We start from the raw sequence: 19,824 nt of genomic DNA, 5'->3' as shown, positions 1-19,824 counted from the left end.
AGTAATTGAGACTTCAGATGTCATTTTAATATAAATCCCACCCAAAAAGAGGACAATCAAACCCATCACCTGCTGCCACTGCAAGGTCTGAAAATAATTTTGTGACAGCACTATGGGAAATTAGTTTAAAACCCAGATTTGTTAAATAATAAAGTTAAACTTTAGGGGTGTTTAAAAAATGTCCAAGTGCAAAGAAGGGTGAGCTGAAATCCCAGAATGCAGCAATGGCAGCTGCTCTGTGGGAAGGGATGGGCAGCTCTAGGCCTGGGGAACACCTGGGCCAGGCCGGCAGAGCTGCCCTTTGCTCAGGGCTGACTCCAAACCTCGTCCTGGGTAATTCCAGGACTCTCTGTTTGATAGTCCCTGAACCTGCCCAGCTTCCTGCCCGTGGTTATTGATTTCCCTTTGCAGCCTCCCAAAGCCTCGAAACCCCTCCCAGGGTTCCTGCCACTCCTGCAGCCTTTCCCAGGTTGTGGAGCAGTTCCCGAACAGCTCCTTCCCTCCCTTCCCTCCCTTCCCAGTGGAGCCCTTGGTTCCCACCCTGGCCGTGCCCCCACCCCGCTCACAGTGCCCGCTCTGAGCACGGAGCCCTCCCGGTGCCCCCAGTGCCGCCTCCCGGTGCCCTGTGGCGAGAAGGGGACCCTGGCATGAGGGGGCCCTCAGCTCCCGGTGATTCCTGGCCCTGCCTGAGATCCCGACCCAGGAGGTTGTTCCACAGCCCGGGGGCAGCACTGAAGCCGCCCAGTGCGACAGCAGCGCGATGTCGCGACAGGCTCAGGGGCTGTCCGGGAGCTGGGACAAAGGAGAGAGGGAAGGAGGCTCCTCAGGAGGAATTGATCGCGGGGAAATGAGCTTTGACACCTTCCGCCGTGTCCTCCTCTGCACCGCGGGGAAGCTCAGAACTGCCCTGATCCCTCTGCGGGGCAGAGACCCACACTCGGCATTTCCCAGAGCAGAAACTTCCCTGTGCCCGGGGCTCCCAACATCTGCAGGACAATGAGCTCCTGAGAGAGCCCTCAGGAGAAACTCAAGTGTGAAAGGAGCTCCAGGAAATCCCACCGTGAGGTGTAACTGAAACACTCCATCAAACGTGATTCCGGCTTCCTTTCCACTCCAGATTCCATCAGCAGCTCTACCCCAACCTGGTTTATTTTGATTTAATGAACACCATCCAATCACAGAGGGATTGTGCTCAAGGTCCCTCCCAGCTGCTCAGACCCCCGGGAATTCAGGGTAAATCCTCAAATATGTAAGAGAAGAAATAAATTATGGTGGGGGACCTGATGGGACAGGACTGTGCACAGCTGGAATGAGCAGGCAGTGCTTGGAAAATGGAAATAACCCTTGTGCAGGACCAACATCAGTTGAATTCTCCACCTTCTGGGAAAAAAACATCTTAAACCTGAGTGAGTTTGGTTTGTTCCCAAAGAGGGACAGCTCCACCATCCAGCATCAGGATAAGGCAGGTGCAGGTGGGAATGGAGCCTCCACTGCCAAACCCCACTGAAAGCAGGGGAATTCCCTGGAGATCAGGGTTGATCCCACATTTGTGTAAAATCACCAGACTGAAATACCATGCTTGGTCAAGGGGAAAAAGAAAAACACACTATGGAGGAAACTGAGACTGGCACATTTCTCCATCCTGGGAAAACCGTGCTGATTGTGCCAACAGAACCTGGCAGGGTGTGTGCTGTGTGCTTCCCCCTTCCTGGGACTCCTGCACCAGGAAAACCAAGCCTAAGATTTAAGTTTATGTCTTGAGTTTAGGAGTCGCAGTTTGTAGTTCCTTGGAAAGGCACAGCACAGCACAGAAAGCCAAGGGCAGCAGCTGCAGCCTCTTTTTCCAAGGCCTTGGTGTTCCTGCTGAGCCTCCAATACATCCCTCCAAGGGACAGGGAAGGAAAATAAAAAATTAGGAAGTGTGTTAGCAAATGCTCCCATGCAAAAGTCTAAACTTTATTCACTTTTATTTATATATTTAACATTTCTAAAGTATTTACTTCTCGCTTTTGACAAAAATGAAAAATATAGGAGCACTTTACTCTCTTGCGGAGAGAAGGGTTATTTCTGTACACAGCTACGGAGAGACGGCTTCCTCCTTTACATACAAAGAAAAAATAATATTAATAAAAAAAGTGCTTCATCGATCCAAAAAAGCCTAAAGAGCTGCAAGCTTTTATTCACACTGTACATCCCAGCCCGGCCCCTCTTGGCACGTGCGCAGGCTCCGGCTGATCTGCACCCCCAAAGCCACACCTGGGGGTTGGGGTGTCCCCCACCCCGGCCCTGCCACCTGCCCCTGCCACCCTCGTCCTGCTCTGCACCAACAGCGATGCTGTGCCTCCCTTCCAGCCCCCACAGACCCTAAACCTGCCTGGGCTGGAGACTCCATCCTTCACTCCACTTGCAGTGTCTCTTTCTCTACACCTGTGCCAGGGAGATCCCAAGATGCTCCGTCCGTTCCCAGAGCCCGTTCCCACAAGGACGCAGCCTCCTCCTTCCTGGGCATTCACGGCAGTGCAGGGATCCTGGCAGGGTGGGAAGGGAACACTCCAACCACCTCAGTGTCTCCCCCAGGAGAGCTCTGAGCTCTGCCAGATGGTTTCTCCACGTGACCCTCCCTTTGGATGATGTGATTGTGACATTCCAGGGAAGGGAAATGCTCCTTTCCCAAGGTTTCTTGGATTTTGAGCTGTTGGATCTAGAACTCTCAAATACTCCAGCAGGATTCTTGGGAATACCATAGAGAATTTGGGATTGTGCCTAGGGAATGCACCGTGAGCAGGATCTACTCTTCCTCCTTGCTGGATTGCACTAAGCAGGATCTATGGGAAGGGAAAGGGATGAGCACCTACCAGTTGGTTACAAATGGATATTTGGGAGTTTCACCGTTCAGTGAGGTGAGTCTGATTGGGACAGAAGGAGGAAGGGGAATCCATAATGTATTTTGGATTGTTTTAAGCTCCTCAGGCAGCTTTTCCTATCGAGTTCACTGAACACAGCCTGGGAAAGGAGGAGCATCCCAGGAGGGTGCCCAGCACCAGCACAATCCTCACAGGCCGAGCCCCGGCCGCCTTCCGCCAGTTTGGATCGTCCAGTAAAGTGCGAGTGACCAGCCAGGACTGACCATGGCAATGCTCTGCTCCCAGAGGGACTCACACGGATGGGGCAGGGACAAGGCAGAGCTCTGCTCCTGTCCTGTTGGATTGAAGCAGGAATTGCATGGTCAGACGCCTGGCAAGGCCCGGTGTGACGCCTGGCTCGGCTCTCACCACAGCACGTGCATTCCTGAGCCAGCATTCCAGGTGTTCCTGCTGAGAGGGCTCAGACCTCACGGATTGTGTGTGCAGGTACAGAGCCTCCAGTGCAGGAACCTGACTGAGACCCCCTCGGGCAGCCACTGTGAGAACAGAGAGGGAAAAGGTCTCTGGGGAAGGAGATTCCCACCTCTTCTAGCAGCAACAGGTTCTCAAACAGCAGTTTTGGGTTTGGAATAACAGGAGTGATTGAAAGCACTGGAGGCTGCAGCTATTCAGGCTCTGCACTCCGGCCGGCCCGGCTCCCTCTGCTCCCTGCTCCCCAAAATCCTCGTTCTGCAGCAGTTCTGCAGTGGGACAGATAAATACCCCTGGGATCCTGGCTCTCAGCAGCTCCCTCCCCACGTCCAGGACCCTCCCGCAAACAAACAGATATATTATTATATACACACACACGCACGCGCGGGGACACGGACACACAGACAGGACAGGCAGGAAAGGGGGAGGAGCTGGGCAAGGAGAATCCCACAGGATCCCATCCTCGACCTCTGCCCACGGCCCCAGCTCCAGCTCCAGCGCAGCCTCCCGGCCCCGGATCCGGCTCCGCGTGTCCTGGGCGGGGCTCGGCCCGGCTGCGCCCCCGCCGCTCCCAGGCCAGCAATTCAGTTGGACGTGGCAGTGATGGGCTTGTCCAGTTCGAGGTCCAGGCTGGAGCTGCCGGGGTGGAGGCTGCTGTAGCAGGATTTGCAGACTCTGCTGGGCTCGAAGAGCTGCTGGCTGGGAACCGGCACCTTCTGGTTACAGCAACTGGAGCAGAACACGTTGCCGCAATTCCTTGCATCAGGAACAGAGGAGAAATGGAAAAGAAAAGATCAGAAGGAGTTTGACAAAGTTACATGAGGTGTAAAATGAGACACTCCCAGTGCTGGGATGGGGGAGATACCTCCCCACAGGCCAGGGCATGGACAGGGACAGCTCCAACATCTGTGCTTCTCCCTCCTATGGATGGAGTAGAGGTCCAGGGAATGGGCACAGGAAGGAGCATGGAGCCAGAGCCAGTGTGGAATTGCAGCCTCTGTTCAGCACTGCCCTGAGCCAGGCTGGACAGGCTATGCCCTCTGTCACACAGAGAGCTCTCTGCCATTCACCATGGAATGGGTTGGGTGAGAAGGGACCTTAAAGCTCACCCAGTGCCATGGCAGGGACACCTTCCACTGTCCCAGGCTGCTCCGAGCCCCGTCCAGCCAGGCCTTGGACACTTCAGGCTGGATGTGCTGCAAAGGGGCTACAGCAGAATGGGGCACAGGGCTGAGGGGCTGAAGCAGAACCACCACAGGCCCTTCTGAGCCAGGCCAGGGGAATGTGGGGAGCACTGGGAATGGGGGGTCAGGCCCTGCTCACACAGCTGATCCAGCCCTGGCTCACTGGAGGGATGGGGCAGTGCTGGGAGCAGGCCGGACTCTGCTCAGAGCTGGAAAGGTTTAAACATGGAAATGTCAAAGCCCTCGGTCACTGCCATCCTCCCACTGCCCCCACAGCCACTCCAGAAGTGCCACACTCCTGCACGCAGGAAACTGAGGCAAGGAGGAACATGCAAAGCCCGGGCTGGGCAGGCAGGTGCTCCATGCACAGGTGGGCGCGCGCAGCATTCCTGGCGGAGCCGCACCGGCACATGCACCTCGTTACTGCTCAGTCATTAATTACCTTCTGCAAACCCCCCAAAACCTGGGAGCCCTGTGCGCCCTGACCTCCTCAATTCCTACATGGAGCTGGGAGCAGCACTCCAGGGACCTGGGGTTTGCCCTCTCCATTAACTCTCTGGCATCAGGATTTGGTGCTGTTGCTGTTCTGCACTGGAGATTTGCTGCTGCCAAGAGGCTGCCAGGGAATTCTGCTGACACCTAGCAGCTTTGATTAATCCTTCCTTGCCAAGAAAGGAGATTTCCAGCTGCTGGTCACTGATGGGGAGAGAAACAGCAGAGAAATCCCATTTCCCACTTCAGTGGGCTCATTTCCTCAGTTCCACACAGCGCTCCGGGTCTCGGAGCTGGAACCCCAGCACGGGAAGGCTGACAGGGACCAACCTCTGCAGAGGTTCTGGAGACTGGAGGGCCCTGCTGGAAACCCCTGCCAGAAGCACCTGCAGGAGTGGGAACAGCCCTGGGAGGTGCCACACAGCTCCCACAGCCCCATCTCCCTGCTCAGGGAATGATTATCCCAGAGTAGCTCACTGATGAATGAGGGGAAAACCAACCAGAGGGATTAGAACAAGGATCTCTTTGTTGGAGCTCACCATTCCTAACATATGCTGGGGTTTTTGTTGTTTTATCCTAGACAATGGTGCTCTGACACTGCTTTGGAAAGCTCTGGACAGCTCATCCTTCTATCCTGGTGGTCCCTGCTTTGCTTCAGAGATTAAAAAGAGACATTAAAAACAGGCTGGAAAAGGGATGCTGCTCAGTTGAGGAAGGGGGGCTGAAAGCCACACTCCCCACTCTTCTCCTCATCCCAAATCTCAGATATTCATAGGGTTTTGGTTATCCTGACCCTCCACCAGCTCTGTGGCACCTGTTCCAGTCATGGGATTTTCAGTCCTTCTAAAACAAGTGCCAGGTTTTTGCCAACATCCTGCACAGCAATACTGGAATTGTTTGGTAACACATGGCCCTCTCCCAAAAATATGGAGAAAAAGGGAAATGATAAAAAATAAATGCATGAAACTTGCAGGACAGTCTCCTGTCAGTGAGCAGTACACACATGGACTGACAGTGAGTGTTAGTCTGAGCCACATCCCAGTTAAGCTCCCAAAAGCCAAGTCCTAAAAGCCTTTCTGTGAGGAGAGAGGGCTGTTCACACAGATCCAACCCCAGCAGCTCGTGCTGGCCACCCCCAGCTTAGTTCTGGTGATTTCCAGGCAAGTGAGAAACAAAGAGGGAGAAGAGCTGAGTTAGTTGGGAGAAGTCACCCAGGAAAGGCTGACAGACAACAGACAGAGGCTGCTGGAAATGCTCACCAGAGCTGATCAACTCGGTCAGTGTCCCTGCAGGGAGGAGAGAGAGCTCAGGGCTACATTGGCAACCAAGGAAGCTGGAAGGTTTTCCTCTGCTCAAGGCCTTACACTATGGGGTTCAACTCATTTCCACTCCCAGGGAGGGGTGTGAATGTTTACTACAGAGATACTCGTGGTGTTGGTCTCACCAACAGCTGGGTCACTGCACGTGTGGAGGCTGAAGGAGCAAAGAACCTACAGGGAGATTTGAGCCAGACCTGAAACCCTGAGTCCATTTTGACCTGTGTGTATCCAGGCTCTGGGAGTTGTCCCAAGCTCAGGTTTAGGGAACTGAGCCCTGGGGTACAAATTTGCACAAACATAGTGGGCATGGTAAAAAAAAAAAAAAAATTCAGATTCTTCTCCTTCTTCCCTGGGTTTGGTTAACTTTATAAGACTAAGTGGAGCAAAAGATAACCAGACACAAACTCAAAACTATGTTCATAACTCTTTGCAACTTCAAAAAGCAGGAGAACTTCGAAATGTGGTAACTGAGATTTATTTAAATGATGGTTCCTGTAATAGTTTTTGCATGTGCAGAAACCAGGAATAGGAATTTATTTGAAACAGAACTGGAAACTGGAGATTCTCTGGCTTTAACTCCAGCATTTTGAGCCATGTGGTCTCTGCCTCTGGCTCTTCATCAAGCCCCTGCTGCTGCCTGAGATGCTGCAGCCTCTGTGGCAACAGGTCTAGCAAAGAATAATCCAGAAAACCTTGACCTCACTCAGGTGTTCCATTCAGATTCTGTAGGAGCAAGTTAATAAAAGGGGAGAAAGGTTAGAGAAGGAAAGGAGCAGGTTTCCAACCAGCAATGGGAAGAAGATGCTATTCCTGTATTTCATGTAACTCATATATGACTTTCTGAAGACTAAGAGGACAAAGCTCTATTTTGCATAAATTTAAACTGCCTGCAAATCCAGTCTGAGGAAAGAAAGGTGGGATCTCTTTTGGCTGGAGTGGAGCAGACACCAAACATGGCTTTTAAACATCTCCCTGCACGGGCTGAGCTGAGCACCAGGAGCTGCCCTGTTCCCTCAGCACCCCTGGCAGGGCTGTGCCCGTGCTGGTGCCAGGGGCAGGGCAGTCCCAGTCCCAGTCCCAGTCCCAGTCCCAGTCCCAGTCCCCCCCAGTCACCTGCAGTGGTGTTTCCGACTGGCGAGCCAGAAGGCGCTGTCGCAGCCGTAGCAGTGCGCGGCCAGGTGGTCCGGGAGCCACCGCGTCACCTGTGGGGACAGCCAGTGACATCAGGGGCAGGGCAGTGACAGCACTCCTGAGCTGAGCCCCTCCCCAGTCCCAGAGCTTGTGCAGCAGAGGGCTCATAGGCACAGGTACTGGTATGTCAGCTGTGAGACCAGCGGAACGCAAGGAAAAGAGTTCCCAAGAAGTGGCACACGACCAAAGGCCAGAGGATAATTTGAATTAGGATTATCCCAGAGTGAGCAATTTACAGGGATTTAGTCTGTACCTCTGTATCCTGTTTATCCACCTGCTCCCAGCTGGCTTCAGAGAAAATCTCTGTGCTGCAGCGAGACAAGCAGTTCTGATCCAGATTGCTTTCCGAGTCGGGAATAGACGTCTGTTGGCAAACAAACACAGCTGAACGGAGCCCCCCAGATCCCTGTTCACACAAATAACACCAGAAACCCCAACAGGGCAGGCCTGGACCCTCTGCTGATGGGATGATGTGAGGCAGAGTGGATTTAGGATCCAGTTTCTGCTGCAGAGTTCTGGGAAGGCTTTGGGTAATTAACCAAAACCTGCTCCCTGTGGCTCCAATTCCAGGGTCCTGATTCCTTTCCAAGGGTGTTTCACTTTCAAAACTATAATTAGTAATACAGATATCCTTTTGCTGGCAAAGCTTCTGGAAAATACAAGCCAAATTGCATATGGGAAACTCAGAATTTGAGCCATGTATATTCTATGTATATGTTCTGGGAATAATGCTTCCTTAATACAGTCTATCCAGGTAGAGGTGGATTTAAACTCAATTAAAACTCAGCCAGCCCTTAAAATATATCAAAATAGCAAGAAACCTTGAGTTAATAGATCTTGATGCCTGAGGAATGGGCAATCCTGGAGTTCCAGAGGAAAACCTGTAACTCCCAAGCTGAGGCACAAAGAGAAGGTAGAGATCAGGTCCTTAAGAATGGGAAATTTTCTGGAGGCACTGCCAGCCCTACACTGCAGCTTCTGAAGGCCCTTAAAAAATGGGAGCAGAGTCCATTAAGGCAAAGCACCCAATTTCTCAAAGGAATTCAAGCTTTTAGCAGTGACACTGAGCCCAATGAGCACCTTGTGCTGCATCTCCAATGGGAAGAGCCAAAAAGGCTCCAAGGATTTTTCACAACAAACGTACCTGGGACTATCCAGCACCTCTGCCACTTCTAAACAGTGAATTCAACAAACAGAAGCTGGGAACTTCTTACAAATATTTTTTTTCAATTTTGCAGGCATATAAACCATGTAGGAAAAGGAAATTTCTGATGGGTGTTGCGACAGCCTCAGGAATTACAGGCAAGTGCTCAAAACCACAGGAAAGCACAATTCTCTACAGAAGTCTCTACTTTTACAAATTTAAACATTTCAAAATAAAAGTGCAAATGGTTTAAAAGCTCCCTTAAAATCCTTAATTGAGAGAAAAACCCTTCTTGAAATACAGCTGTCACAAAAGCTCAGGTAATTTATTCCAGTTAATTTAGAATTCTAGAAATTAATTCCAGTCATTGAGCCTGGGGCACCTGAAAGGGATGGTGTGACCCTGATGGGTTTGAGCTCACAGAGCTTGCCAGTGCAGCTGGGATCTGCAGAGAACCAAGGGATCATCCTATGCTCCTGTGCCAAAACCAGCACAGGAAAATAACTCTGCCCTACGTGAAGACAGCGGTAAACCAGGGGTTTGTTTGGTTTTATTGAGGTTTGGTAAACCAAGGGTTTGGTTGGTTTTAGTGAGGTTTGGTAAACCAAGGGTTTGGTTGGTTTTACCGAGGCCAGGGAAGGTGTTTAGGTATGGCCAGGGGTGTGTGAGCTGCTGTGCAACACCCATCTGGAAATAAACCTTTCTGCTCAATTTGAACTCTGGTGACAGTATCAGTCACAGGCATCTGCCACTATCAGGTACTTGGGCAGTGTGTGCCCTCCTCAGGATGACCTGGAGAGGTCGGTCAGAGCCCAAAGTCAGGCCCTGAGCTGTGAGCCAGGAGCTGAGGGCTGGGTGAGCTCAGCCCAGCGGCGCTCACTCACCACTTCGTCGCCGTAGTCGCCGTTGAGCCGCAGGGAGCTGTTGAGGAGCTGGCTCTCCAGGCGGCTCTTCAGCTCCTGCACCTGCTTCTTGAGGGTCTCCACCTCCTGCTGATGGCCCGTCTCGATCTGGCGCAGGCGCTGCTGGATGACGTCGCTGTACACGGGCATGCCGTCATCGTCCAGGTGGCTGCGGGCCGGCTGGTCCGGGCTGCTGGCCGGCTGCTTCCCCAGCTGGCTGAACATCCATTTGTGGTGCAAGTTCCTCAGGTGGAGCTGGGCAGAGCTGCAGCTGGCCGTGGACACCTGCCGGCTCAGCGAGGCCTTGATGCGCCCGTCCTCGCCGTTGACGCAGTGTCCGTTGGTGGCGGGGAATTTCGGGGCCGCGAATCCCGCCGGTTTCTCCACCAGTTTGTTCTCCAGCTCCAGCTCCCCATTATACACCAGCTCGTCTTTGCGGTCTGCTAGAGGCAAGGCACAAGGGGAAGGCATCGGGAGGTGTGTGGTGCTGCTACCAGCAGTCCTATGCACTCTTGATCCCAGTTTTTGGAGCTCTATCATGCACTCCCCCTCCGGCCTGCTGTGCAGAGTTCGGGACAGCTCGTCAGCGCTGTTGTCGAAGGGGTGACGTCGGTGGCACGGGGCCCTGGCCGTGAGCTCGGGCTTTGCTTCGGGCTCTGTTAAGGTTTCTGTGGAGCTTTCGATGTTGGATGTCCTTTCCTCCAGCAGGGCTGTCAGAGGGAAGGCAAGGCTGGCCTGGGCTGTGCTGCACGGGCTCTCTGCTTCTCCATCACCTTTCCCAAGACCTTCCTCCTCCGTGTTGTTTGGAGCATCTCTGTTTCCAGAGCCCTCAGAAGGAGCAGCCTGCAGTCCTCTCCCCTGAGATGCCTTCTGGAGAGCGCAGCTGGGGTCGCTGTGCTCGTCCTGCTGTCCTTTGAGTTCTGCAGCACCATGTGAGGCTGGGTGTGGGTTGGCTGTGGGATTGTTCATTACGGTACCTGTATCCACCTCGGCCTTTTCCCCACACAGATTGTCAGCTCTCTTCTCCTTATCCAGGCCAACCTCATCCCCTTTCCCTGCTGCCTCCAGGCCACCCCTCAAGTGCTCCTCCAGCCCAACATCATCTTTAGTGGCCTCCTGCAGAATGTTCTCCATCTGTCCCTCTGCCACCCCGGCTGCCACAGAGAGCTCTGCCCCCACGGGGGCCCTGCCCTGCCTGCCCAGCCCGTCCCCCTCGAAGGGGTCGTCCCCAGGGGGGCCCAGGCTGCTGAGCTCCAGGGAGCGCCGGTGCTCCTGCCACTTCTCGTTGAGGCTGGGGTCGCTGCTCCGGCGGTTGGTTGTAGGCACGCTGCTGTCACAGGCTGTCGTCAGATTGTCAAAGGATCTTGTCTTTGGTAGCCTGCAAAGGGACAAACAATCCCACCCCCAAGTCAGAGGATGTTTTTGTAACACTGAGCTGCTGTGGTTAAAAACCAGCCCCCCAGGTAGGACAGTAACAATCTGCCAGCTAATGGACTTGTGGGAAATATCATCCAGGAGCACATTCCGACCATCTGTAGTACAGAGCTGCTTCAGTACTTTGTTTGCCACGAGGAAAATATGTTAAACCAGACTTCAAACATTCCCAGATTAATCCCTCTACCAGCAAGCCCCAAAGCTTACAGCCTGGTCACACCTCCTAATTAACATGTGCTCAGAGTCACTACAACAAGCAAAGAAATGGTTATGCAACACTGAAAAAGAACTCAAATTCAAGATAACCAGTGAAAGCTTATATCCCACAAGGATAGAAGGAATTCTCTGTGGCTATGTGACACCCAGAGTTGAACTCTATTTGCCCAGCTTCTCTCTGCCACGCTGTCAGCCCTGCAATGTGACAGCTCCCAAACCCACCCCACAGACAGGCTCTGCTTGGCCAGCTCAGTCCCACAGTTCCACCAATACACCCAGCAGAAATCCTGCCCTCCCACCCAAACACTGTCCTTCCATATCCCCAGTATTCTCTGTTGATCTTACTTTACAGGATGGGATTTCTGGGCTCTAGGCTCACCTGCCCAGAGGCTGCTCTTCGGGGCTAGAGCCTGGCACAGGGTAGGGGGCACAGGTGTCGTCGGCGGGCGTGGAGGGCGAGGAGCAGGGCAGGTAAACGGCGCTCCAGAGCATCAAGTTCCGCACATGGCACACGGGATACAGCACCTGCCAGGGGGCACGGGGGAAGGGTCAGCTGCTGCCTCCCAGCAGGAGAAATTCAGCTCTGAGGGGGGCAGTTCACTGGGGTTCCCAGCCCCATCCAACCCAACCATGGACACCTTTTCATCAGCCACACTTGGGGCTTGAGGCTAGAATGACTTTTTCTGTCAGAGGCAGAAAAATGCCAGCCTTCAGCTCCTGAATGAACTCCTGCAATGAGCTCTCTGTGAACCTACACCTTCACAACTCATGGAATCCAGTGGCTCAATGTGAGTGCTGATGTTCCCTTGTGTGTTGTGTTGCACTGTGCCAGAGGGAGCTGAACTCACTCCATGGACCCCAATGCACCACAGCCCAGCCTGGCTCCAGAGGAGGCACTCATGGGCACATATTCAGAACACGCAGAAGTTCTTTGAAGAGGCAGCTTGCTCTTAAAAGCGATTCCTTGATTGTGGAATATGCTTTCTGCTTCACTTTAAAAACATCTTTCTGCTTCACTTTAAAAACACTTTCAGTTTAAAAACAATTTTAGCAATTCCACTCTTTTCCAAGCAACTTTCCCATGGAAAAGCAGGCAATGGCAGAGGAACAGCTGGCTCCACCAGAGAGGCACTGCCCAGGCTCCCCAGGGAATGGGCACAGCCCCAAGGCTGCCAGAACTCCAGGAGCATTTGTCAATGCTCTCAGGGGTTGGATTGTATGATCCTGGTGGGTCCCTTCCTAAATGAGGATATTCTGTGATTCTCTGAACACTCTGCTTCCCTGGCACTGAGCAGGGGTGGCTGCTGCTCCTAAATAACTCTGGCTCTGCAAGAGATGCAGTTGCACCACAGGCACCTTTTACAGCCTGAAGCAAAACCACAAGAAAATGAACCCAAACCAGGAAATTACCCAAACTCCCACGTGCAGAAGGAGTGTCCTTGTGAGTATTTCCTGAGAACAGGGGCCAAGTGGGATAGAGCACAGAAGGGCAGCCCAAGGACAGACCTGTCCACACAGTCACTGTGAGAGCCCTCTCTATGCTCCTCCTGGCATTTCCATGGAAATCTAGAAGCATCCACAGCTTTAAGATCCCCCCAGGCTATGTCTGCTCTTCCTCACAAACTCTCCCCAGGGGTGTCAGGTGGGAAGGCTCCAGGGGCTCACTGCAGTGACAGCCCAGAGCCAGGGCGCCCTCAGCCAAGGAGAGCTCAGGGGAGCAGAAAACTCATCTCTTTACAACCACTGTACTCCTCCCTGCTTAGTCAGGGTTGAGTTTTACTCTAAGAAACAACTGAAAGCCACGTCCGTCATACACAAAGCCACTGCACAGTCCTTGCAGTTCAGTTTATGACATCTGATACTCTGAGAAATAAAAAGGGTTTAAATATTTATGCAAGTCCTTGCAGTCCTAACCATGATGTCATTTGGTGTTTGCTCTCTTGCCCATGCTCTGCACCCCTGAATCCCTCACTTGACCTTGTAACAAACACACAACTGAGCCCCTTCCCAGAACCTTTAGTGAGCTCCTACATGGAGGAGCCAAACTGAAAACCTGAAGGGATCAAGAGAAACAAAGATACACAAAATAATCTGAGCCACTTTTTCTGTTCAGATTTAAAATGAATTTAGACACAGCATCTAGGTTTGCAGGCAATTTTGTGTCACTGCTCTGACACAGCTCAGTTCTCCAGAGAGGTCTATTTATCAAACCCTGAAATGTTTTCCATTACAAACAATAAAACATTTAGTCACAGAAAGCACCTTTCCAGCACAGAGAAATTTCTGAGGTGGCATTTGACATTCCCCAAATATCAGCAAAATTAACCCAAGACTTCAAACATCAGCCTGAGCTGGGTGTTCCAAGGTGAATGTCAGAGGGAGCTGAGCTGGTCTGGAATCACCTCTCTGTCCATGGTGACAGCTCAGAGAACCACACAAGGGTTTGGGCTGGAAGGGACCTTAAAGCCCACCCAGTGCCAGCCCTGCCATGGGCAGGGACACCTGCCACTACCCTGGGTTGCTCCCAGCCCCATCCAACCCAGCCATGGACATCTCCAGGGACGGGGCAGCCACCACCTCAGCGGTGCTGGAACCCCAGGGCACCAGGTCCCACTGCTGGGCTGTTTCTCATCCCCCCACTTGCAGGACGCTGTTTGGGGCAGCTCTCCCCCAGGAGGGGATTGGGTACATACAGATTCCGACTGGGAGGAGTAGAGCAGGTTTTTGAAGGCTTTGTTTGCTGCCCGCAGCAAAGACCAGACGGAGCAGGTCCGTTCCTGAGTGTGTTTCTCTCCTCTCTCTTTCGCATTGTTGCACAGGAATGTTCCAAAGAGGCAGGAGTAGGTGTGCTGCACCAACTTCACCTGCACAGAGCCACACACACACACGGGGTCAGCTGGACAAGGGCTCGGCCTCAGCTCCCTTCCCTCCCCTCCCCGGAGCAAACCCCGCCCCAGGGCCGCCACAGCAACCCCGGCATTTCTCACATACTTCCCTACAAACCAATTGCACAGGAATGCAACGGGGAGAGGAATCTTAAAATCAGAACTGAACAAATTCAGGAAAAAACATAACACAGAAAGACAAAATATTTGTTCCTAATCAAGTCATGTTGATACAAACTCACTGCCCTGCAGGCCAGGCAAAGCAGAATCATGATTCCTCTGCTACAAAACATTCCTGCAGCACAGAAATGCTGATCATTTATCACTCCATGCTGGGCCCAGCCTAACAAATGCCAGCTTAACTTCAGGCATATCAATGACTTCCTTGGGACTATTCAGATGTTTAAATGAAGACAAGTGGTTCAATATTGTAATAAATTAGGGGTTCACTCTACAAAGGCCAGCAGACCATGGGTATGTTCTCTCTCAGCCCGTGGAGATTAGCAGTGTGCTGTGAAGCCAGTTACTACCTGTTGTATCTCATTTCACAACTGAGCTACTCCAGGACTGTACACGGGCTCAGTTACATGGCTGAGCTGGCAAGTGGTAATTCCAGTCAGCCACAATCACAGGAATGTGCCTTAAATCTCTTAGTGGATCAGACACTTCATAAAAACTTCTACTCTTCAGATTACTGGTCCTGCAGTCCATGACTGTCACTTCCCCAGAGATCTGAGAAGTGACTGGGACCATCCTGGCTGAATTCCTAATAGGAATGCTGTCTGCTTCCAAAGAAGGTAAACACAGCTCCTATATCCTACACATTTTCAGTGAAGAAACTGAAAAAAATGAATGGGGCAGGTTGTTTTTAGAGGAGGAGTATTCAAGTCAAAACAAGATCCAAGCAGGGGGGAGTTTGCATTGGAAGTAAGAAGGTTTTTTTCAGGCCGTGTGGATGTTCTCTCTTAGGTGAGACTATTCAATTAATATAATTTATTTCTTTAAAGTCTAAAAGAAGTCCTTGAGGAACTTGCTTTTGAGAGTGAACAGACCCAGTGGGTTACACAAGTGCTTTTGTCCCTTCTATCTGGGCAGCTTTCCTGCTCCCTTTATCACATGAGAGCATATATATAACATATTCATATATAGAATATATTCATATGTATATAAAATAATGGAATTGTTTGGGTGGGAAGGGGCCTTAAAGTCCATCCAGTTCCACCCCCTGCCATGGGCAGGGTCACCTTCCACTATCCCAAGTTGTTTCAACTCCTGTTCAACCTGGCCTTGGACACAAAACATCACAAAAAGGTGGGAAAATCTGCCCCCAGGCTCTCCAGCTGTGCTCAGCAGCAGTGTATCACCCAGCAGGCTCCCAACTCACAAGGAATGCTTCGTTAAACTCGAAGGAGCAGGGGAACTGCCTCTGGAGCTGATGGACACAGTCCAGCCACTGCAGAAACACCGGGCAGCGCTCGTTGAGGTCGTCCGAATTCTCCCCGTGGCCGCAGCGATCTGCAAACTTGTGGCCAAAATCCAACCACTCAGTCTCCACCAGCACCTGGAAACCCTGCAGGGAGGAGAGGAGAGATGAAGGATTCCTATTTTTCTTTGGTTCAGTTTTCTGAGATGGTCTGAGACTTGTGGGAATTGCTGTGTCCTCTCTCCTATTTCCCCTCAGCACTGGGCTCATTACTTCTCTTTACTGCTTTCCCTAATGCCTCTGTGCTCTGAAATGGAATTAGGACAGATAAGGATTCCCAAACTACATGAACAGGAAAGGGAATAAGGCAGGTTAAGCCCTCAGTGACTGGCAGGGACGATCCTGATATGAGCCCTATCTCATCCAGGCAGTGAAAAGTAGGAACTTCATGTTGCCAAAGCTTCTGGATCATGGTATCCAGTATTTGGACAAGTTATATAAAAACTTTTCTTGAAAATGGTGGTCAGATCCACTTGTCAGGAAAGAAAACCATCCATCCACAACAGGACATCCAAGCTCAGGGGGAGCAGGTGCTTGTCTGTGTGTACAGCAGTCACAAGGTTGATTAAAGGTTCACTTGAGTGATTTTTCATGAAAAGGGCAAAGAACATTCCCAAGCAGTGCCTGGGCGAGCAGCTGAATGTCACACCTTGTCTCACAGGACCTGAAATCCATCACAGGGCAGGCAGGTTTTGGTTCTTAGTGGAAAGAAAAATTGTAGAGAATGTTTATGGAGTCGAAGGCTGTGATTAGAGCCAAAATAATGGCTGTGATTAGAGCCAAAATAATGGCTGGCAGCTGAAAAGCTTTAAATCTGACAGCACTGAAAACTCATTCTACTCAATGTTTCTAATCCTGGTACAGACAGTTACAGTTTATGGTTTGCTCTGGGTGACAGAGAAGGCTCAGTGTGCACAGCACAACTCTGCTCCCCAAGCAGCAAGGACAGCACCCTTTGGAGGACCAGGAGCAGATCCTGTGCCCAGACCAGGGCAGCACGTTTTGCCTGATGGATGCCAGCTTCTAGAATCCATGTGGAAAAGGATCCAGGAAGTTTTCACACTTCCATCCAAAAGGCAGCTCCAGCTCCTGGTCCAAGTGTGTGTGAGGCTGTAAGCAGCAGCTCCCAGCAGTGTTCAGACACAGAGTTCTGTTCTGGACAACAAAGGCATCTTGCCTGTGGGCTGGCAGATGGAAGCCAGCCAGCACACGACCCACAGTGCTGGAAAGTGATAGAACAGGGGAAAAGCAGGAGAAATATAACTGACAGAGGGGAATGGAAATGCAAAACTGGAAAACCATGCAGCTGGGAAATGCAGCAAAGAGAAAGGCTCTCTATCAGTGCTTGGCTGAGAACCTGCAGGGGTGCAGCAGAAGCTGCAATTGCAGCACTTTGTACTCCATATTCCTAACCTAAATATGGGGAAGCACAGACCATGACTGTGCAGTTACAGCAGAGGGAATATGAGCTACTCCTGAGTAACACAGGCACCTACACCTGGGAGTAACTGCAGACTACAGGTGACAAACTCCTGCCAGCTTCAATGCCTTTGCCAGGGGAGAAACCTGCAGTAAGTCACAGCCAGACTCCCTCCAGAGACCCTGCTTTACCCACCTCTGTGGTCCTGTAGTAGGGGTCCAGCAGGAGCTTGGCCAGGGCCACGATCTGGGGCGTGCGGTCCCAGCCGTCGGAGCAGTGAACCAGCACGGGCCGCTGGTCGCGGTCCACGGCGTGCACCACGAGCAGCGCGGACTTCAGGAGCACTGACAGGTGCTGCAGCCACTTGGTGCTCTCCAGAGCTGACAGCCAACTAGAGGGAAAGCAGGCAAGACAGTTTTTGCTCTTTTAAAATCCTTTCAGGTTTGGATGTCTGAGTTTATCACGGCAAAGCTGCTGTTTTAATAAGCTGTGAGTGTCAGTCTGTAGCATTTTTCACTTGTGTCTTGTTAACGCTTTCCCAGAGGTGGAAGCAGCAAAGCCACCAAGCCAACCCAAGGAACTGCCAGAATCTGGGATGAGCTGAAGGTTTGCATCCACTTTGAGACCATGGAAGGGTTTAGCAGCAAATTCCAAACAGGGGAGTGGGAGGGGAAACAGGACTGGGGTAACTACAGCGAGGACCCCCATGGCAGGATAGTTACCCCACAGCACTGGAAGGTTATGAAATATTCTCCTGAAATAACATTATAAATGAGTGAAGTATATGGAACACCACCACAGTTTTCCAGATGTGAGCCAACAGTGAGGATTAATAAAAAGCTGGGAATAGCAGATCAGCCTAAGTGTGAGTGCTCAGAAGTCCACCAGAAGAAACAGCACTCTGGTATCAATATTCAAAGCTCCACTCTCATTTCAGAACTAATTTGCTATGTTCACTTCAATCAGAATAAACCAATGACTTCCATGAAAATGGAAAAACACAGCTTAGCGCTATTACCAAGGGAAAATCCACTGAATTTCAATTAAAAAATCATCAGCAGAAGAATGTGGCTGCAGAAACATGGAACCAAGGGCCCAAACCCCCAAACTTCCACTTACTTTCCTGGATCTGGCATTTGTGTGCAGAGCAGACGCAGCGACTGGAAGCTCTTGCGGATGGAGTGGATGTTTGCCATCCCCATGAAAACCACTTCACAGTTGGGGTAATATTCTGCAGGTAGAGGGCAAGACAGAGGGAAGAAAATAACAACCACCTTTCTAAAAGAGGATTTTTTTCATGAAAACAAACCCCTGTTGCTGTGGACAGATGAAATAATCTGTTTACAAAGATTCTGTAAGTCCTTGGAGCTCGCTGGGTATTCCAGACATGACAGCCCAGCAAAATAGGAAGCATTTAGCAAAGTCCTGCTGTATTTATTTCAAATGTTTCATTTCAGGTTACAAAAAGCAGAGTGCAAACCTCTGGGAATTCCTGCGCTCCAGGTTCCAGAATGTTTGTAAAAAGACTGAGAAACATCAAAAGATATGAAACATAAATAATATTTAATTGGTAATTTATGGATTTAAGTTAGATTTCAGATTCTTGTTCCTAAGCACTCAAAAAGGCTGAAAGGTTTCTTCATCCACTGCTTTCTTCTGAGGGGAATTGTATGAGGAAGCATCACACATGTGAAAAATATCAGGAGCTCAGGGAAACAAAATACATGGAATTACTTTGGATGTGCTCAAGCAACACTGGAGGCCTGAACAGACAGGGCCAGTGCTCAGGGGGCATCTAAAGAGAGCCAGAAAATACCAGTTCATAGTTTTCCCAAGATTTAGTCTTCCCTCTGCTGTGATGCTTCAGTCTGCACAAGAATGATCACACAGTAACTAAAATGACCATTTCTACAGGAGAAAAATAATCAGGATTCAGGATCTGGGATACTGAGAGCTTGCACAAGAAAATTCAGGAGTCTGTGATGTTTTGTATCATTTGATTTCCCAACTCTTTATCAGCCCAACAAATGCTGGGCCAAACACAATGAGGGACTGCAACTCCAGGAGCAGCCTCAGACAACTTCAGTTTTTTTGTATTTTTACTCAATTATATCTAAAGTACAGCACAGAAGAGCTATTTTTATACAGAGAATGAAGCAGACCTGGCAATACCCGCAGAAAAGTTAGCAGCAAAAAGCAAAACAGGTTTTACTGAAGGTGACAAGCTGTTTGAAAACCTTCTCTACAAAATTAAAAAGCCAATATACAGGAAGAAAATCAAACTTCCTGTATACTGTGCTTTTCTGTTTTGAAATTTTACTCTTTGATGAAGAATTATTTACTGGTTTTGAGGTGTTAAATGGACACCTATAATTTTTTTTTAAACTGGTGGCTATGAATCAAAATGCAGCTATTGCAGCAAAGACCAAAATAAAAGGTCAAATGAGCTTTCGTTATCTTATCTCCAGTTTTTCTGTCTGGGATTTTTTTCCAGCCTCTCCACCCATGGAATTTTAACAGGCTGCATTAATACCCAACAGTGACCATAAATAACACCTTGTTTATAAAACCACCAGTTCACAAGTGCCAAAGAACACAGAATGTGGTGTTGCAACTGTATTACACATGCAAGGTGAGGCAGGATTGCAGTTGCTATGATACAAATACTGAAAAATGCTTCAGCTTTAGGGGAATTGCTGAGAAGTTGTATTTTGCACAGCCATTCTAGAATATTCTTCTCCTCTGCAGCCAGTGGGTTTTACATGCTCAGGGGTTATAGACATGAGCACACTGGACACCTTTGTCTCTCTCTAGTTGAT

General features: G+C 50.6%; 1 protein-coding gene across 6 annotated transcripts in view; it reads right to left on the bottom strand.

Annotated features, from left to right (window-relative positions):
- Nucleotides 1-1,950: 1,950 nt before the first annotated feature.
- The window catches only part of MTMR3 (myotubularin related protein 3), a 75,265-nt gene continuing 57,391 nt past the window's right edge, over nucleotides 1,951-19,824 (bottom strand). For 4 of the 6 annotated variants that reach the window (XM_059484856.1, XM_059484858.1, XM_059484857.1 and 1 more), the window contains 10 exons: nucleotides 18,125-18,236; nucleotides 17,201-17,396; nucleotides 15,487-15,672; nucleotides 13,911-14,081; nucleotides 11,597-11,742; nucleotides 9,550-10,945; nucleotides 7,775-7,885; nucleotides 7,444-7,532; nucleotides 6,271-6,297; nucleotides 1,951-4,091 (listed from right to left, as the gene is read on the bottom strand). In XM_059484856.1, coding sequence (XP_059340839.1) covers nucleotides 3,920-4,091; nucleotides 6,271-6,297; nucleotides 7,444-7,532; nucleotides 7,775-7,885; nucleotides 9,550-10,945; nucleotides 11,597-11,742; nucleotides 13,911-14,081; nucleotides 15,487-15,672; nucleotides 17,201-17,396; nucleotides 18,125-18,236 — 2,606 coding nt within the window. In that variant the 3' untranslated portion in view covers nucleotides 1,951-3,919. The remainder of the gene's footprint in view (nucleotides 4,092-6,270; nucleotides 6,298-7,443; nucleotides 7,533-7,774; nucleotides 7,886-9,549; nucleotides 10,946-11,596; nucleotides 11,743-13,910; nucleotides 14,082-15,486; nucleotides 15,673-17,200; nucleotides 17,397-18,124; nucleotides 18,237-19,824) is intronic. The other 2 variants (XM_059484859.1, XM_059484860.1) reach the window with 2 other exon arrangements.

Source organism: Ammospiza nelsoni, chromosome 18 (assembly GCF_027579445.1).
Source record: "Ammospiza nelsoni isolate bAmmNel1 chromosome 18, bAmmNel1.pri, whole genome shotgun sequence".
Classification (NCBI taxonomy): Eukaryota; Metazoa; Chordata; class Aves; order Passeriformes; family Passerellidae; genus Ammospiza; species Ammospiza nelsoni.
Note: the sequence above shows the minus strand (reverse complement) of the source record. Positions and strands in the feature narration are given on the sequence as shown.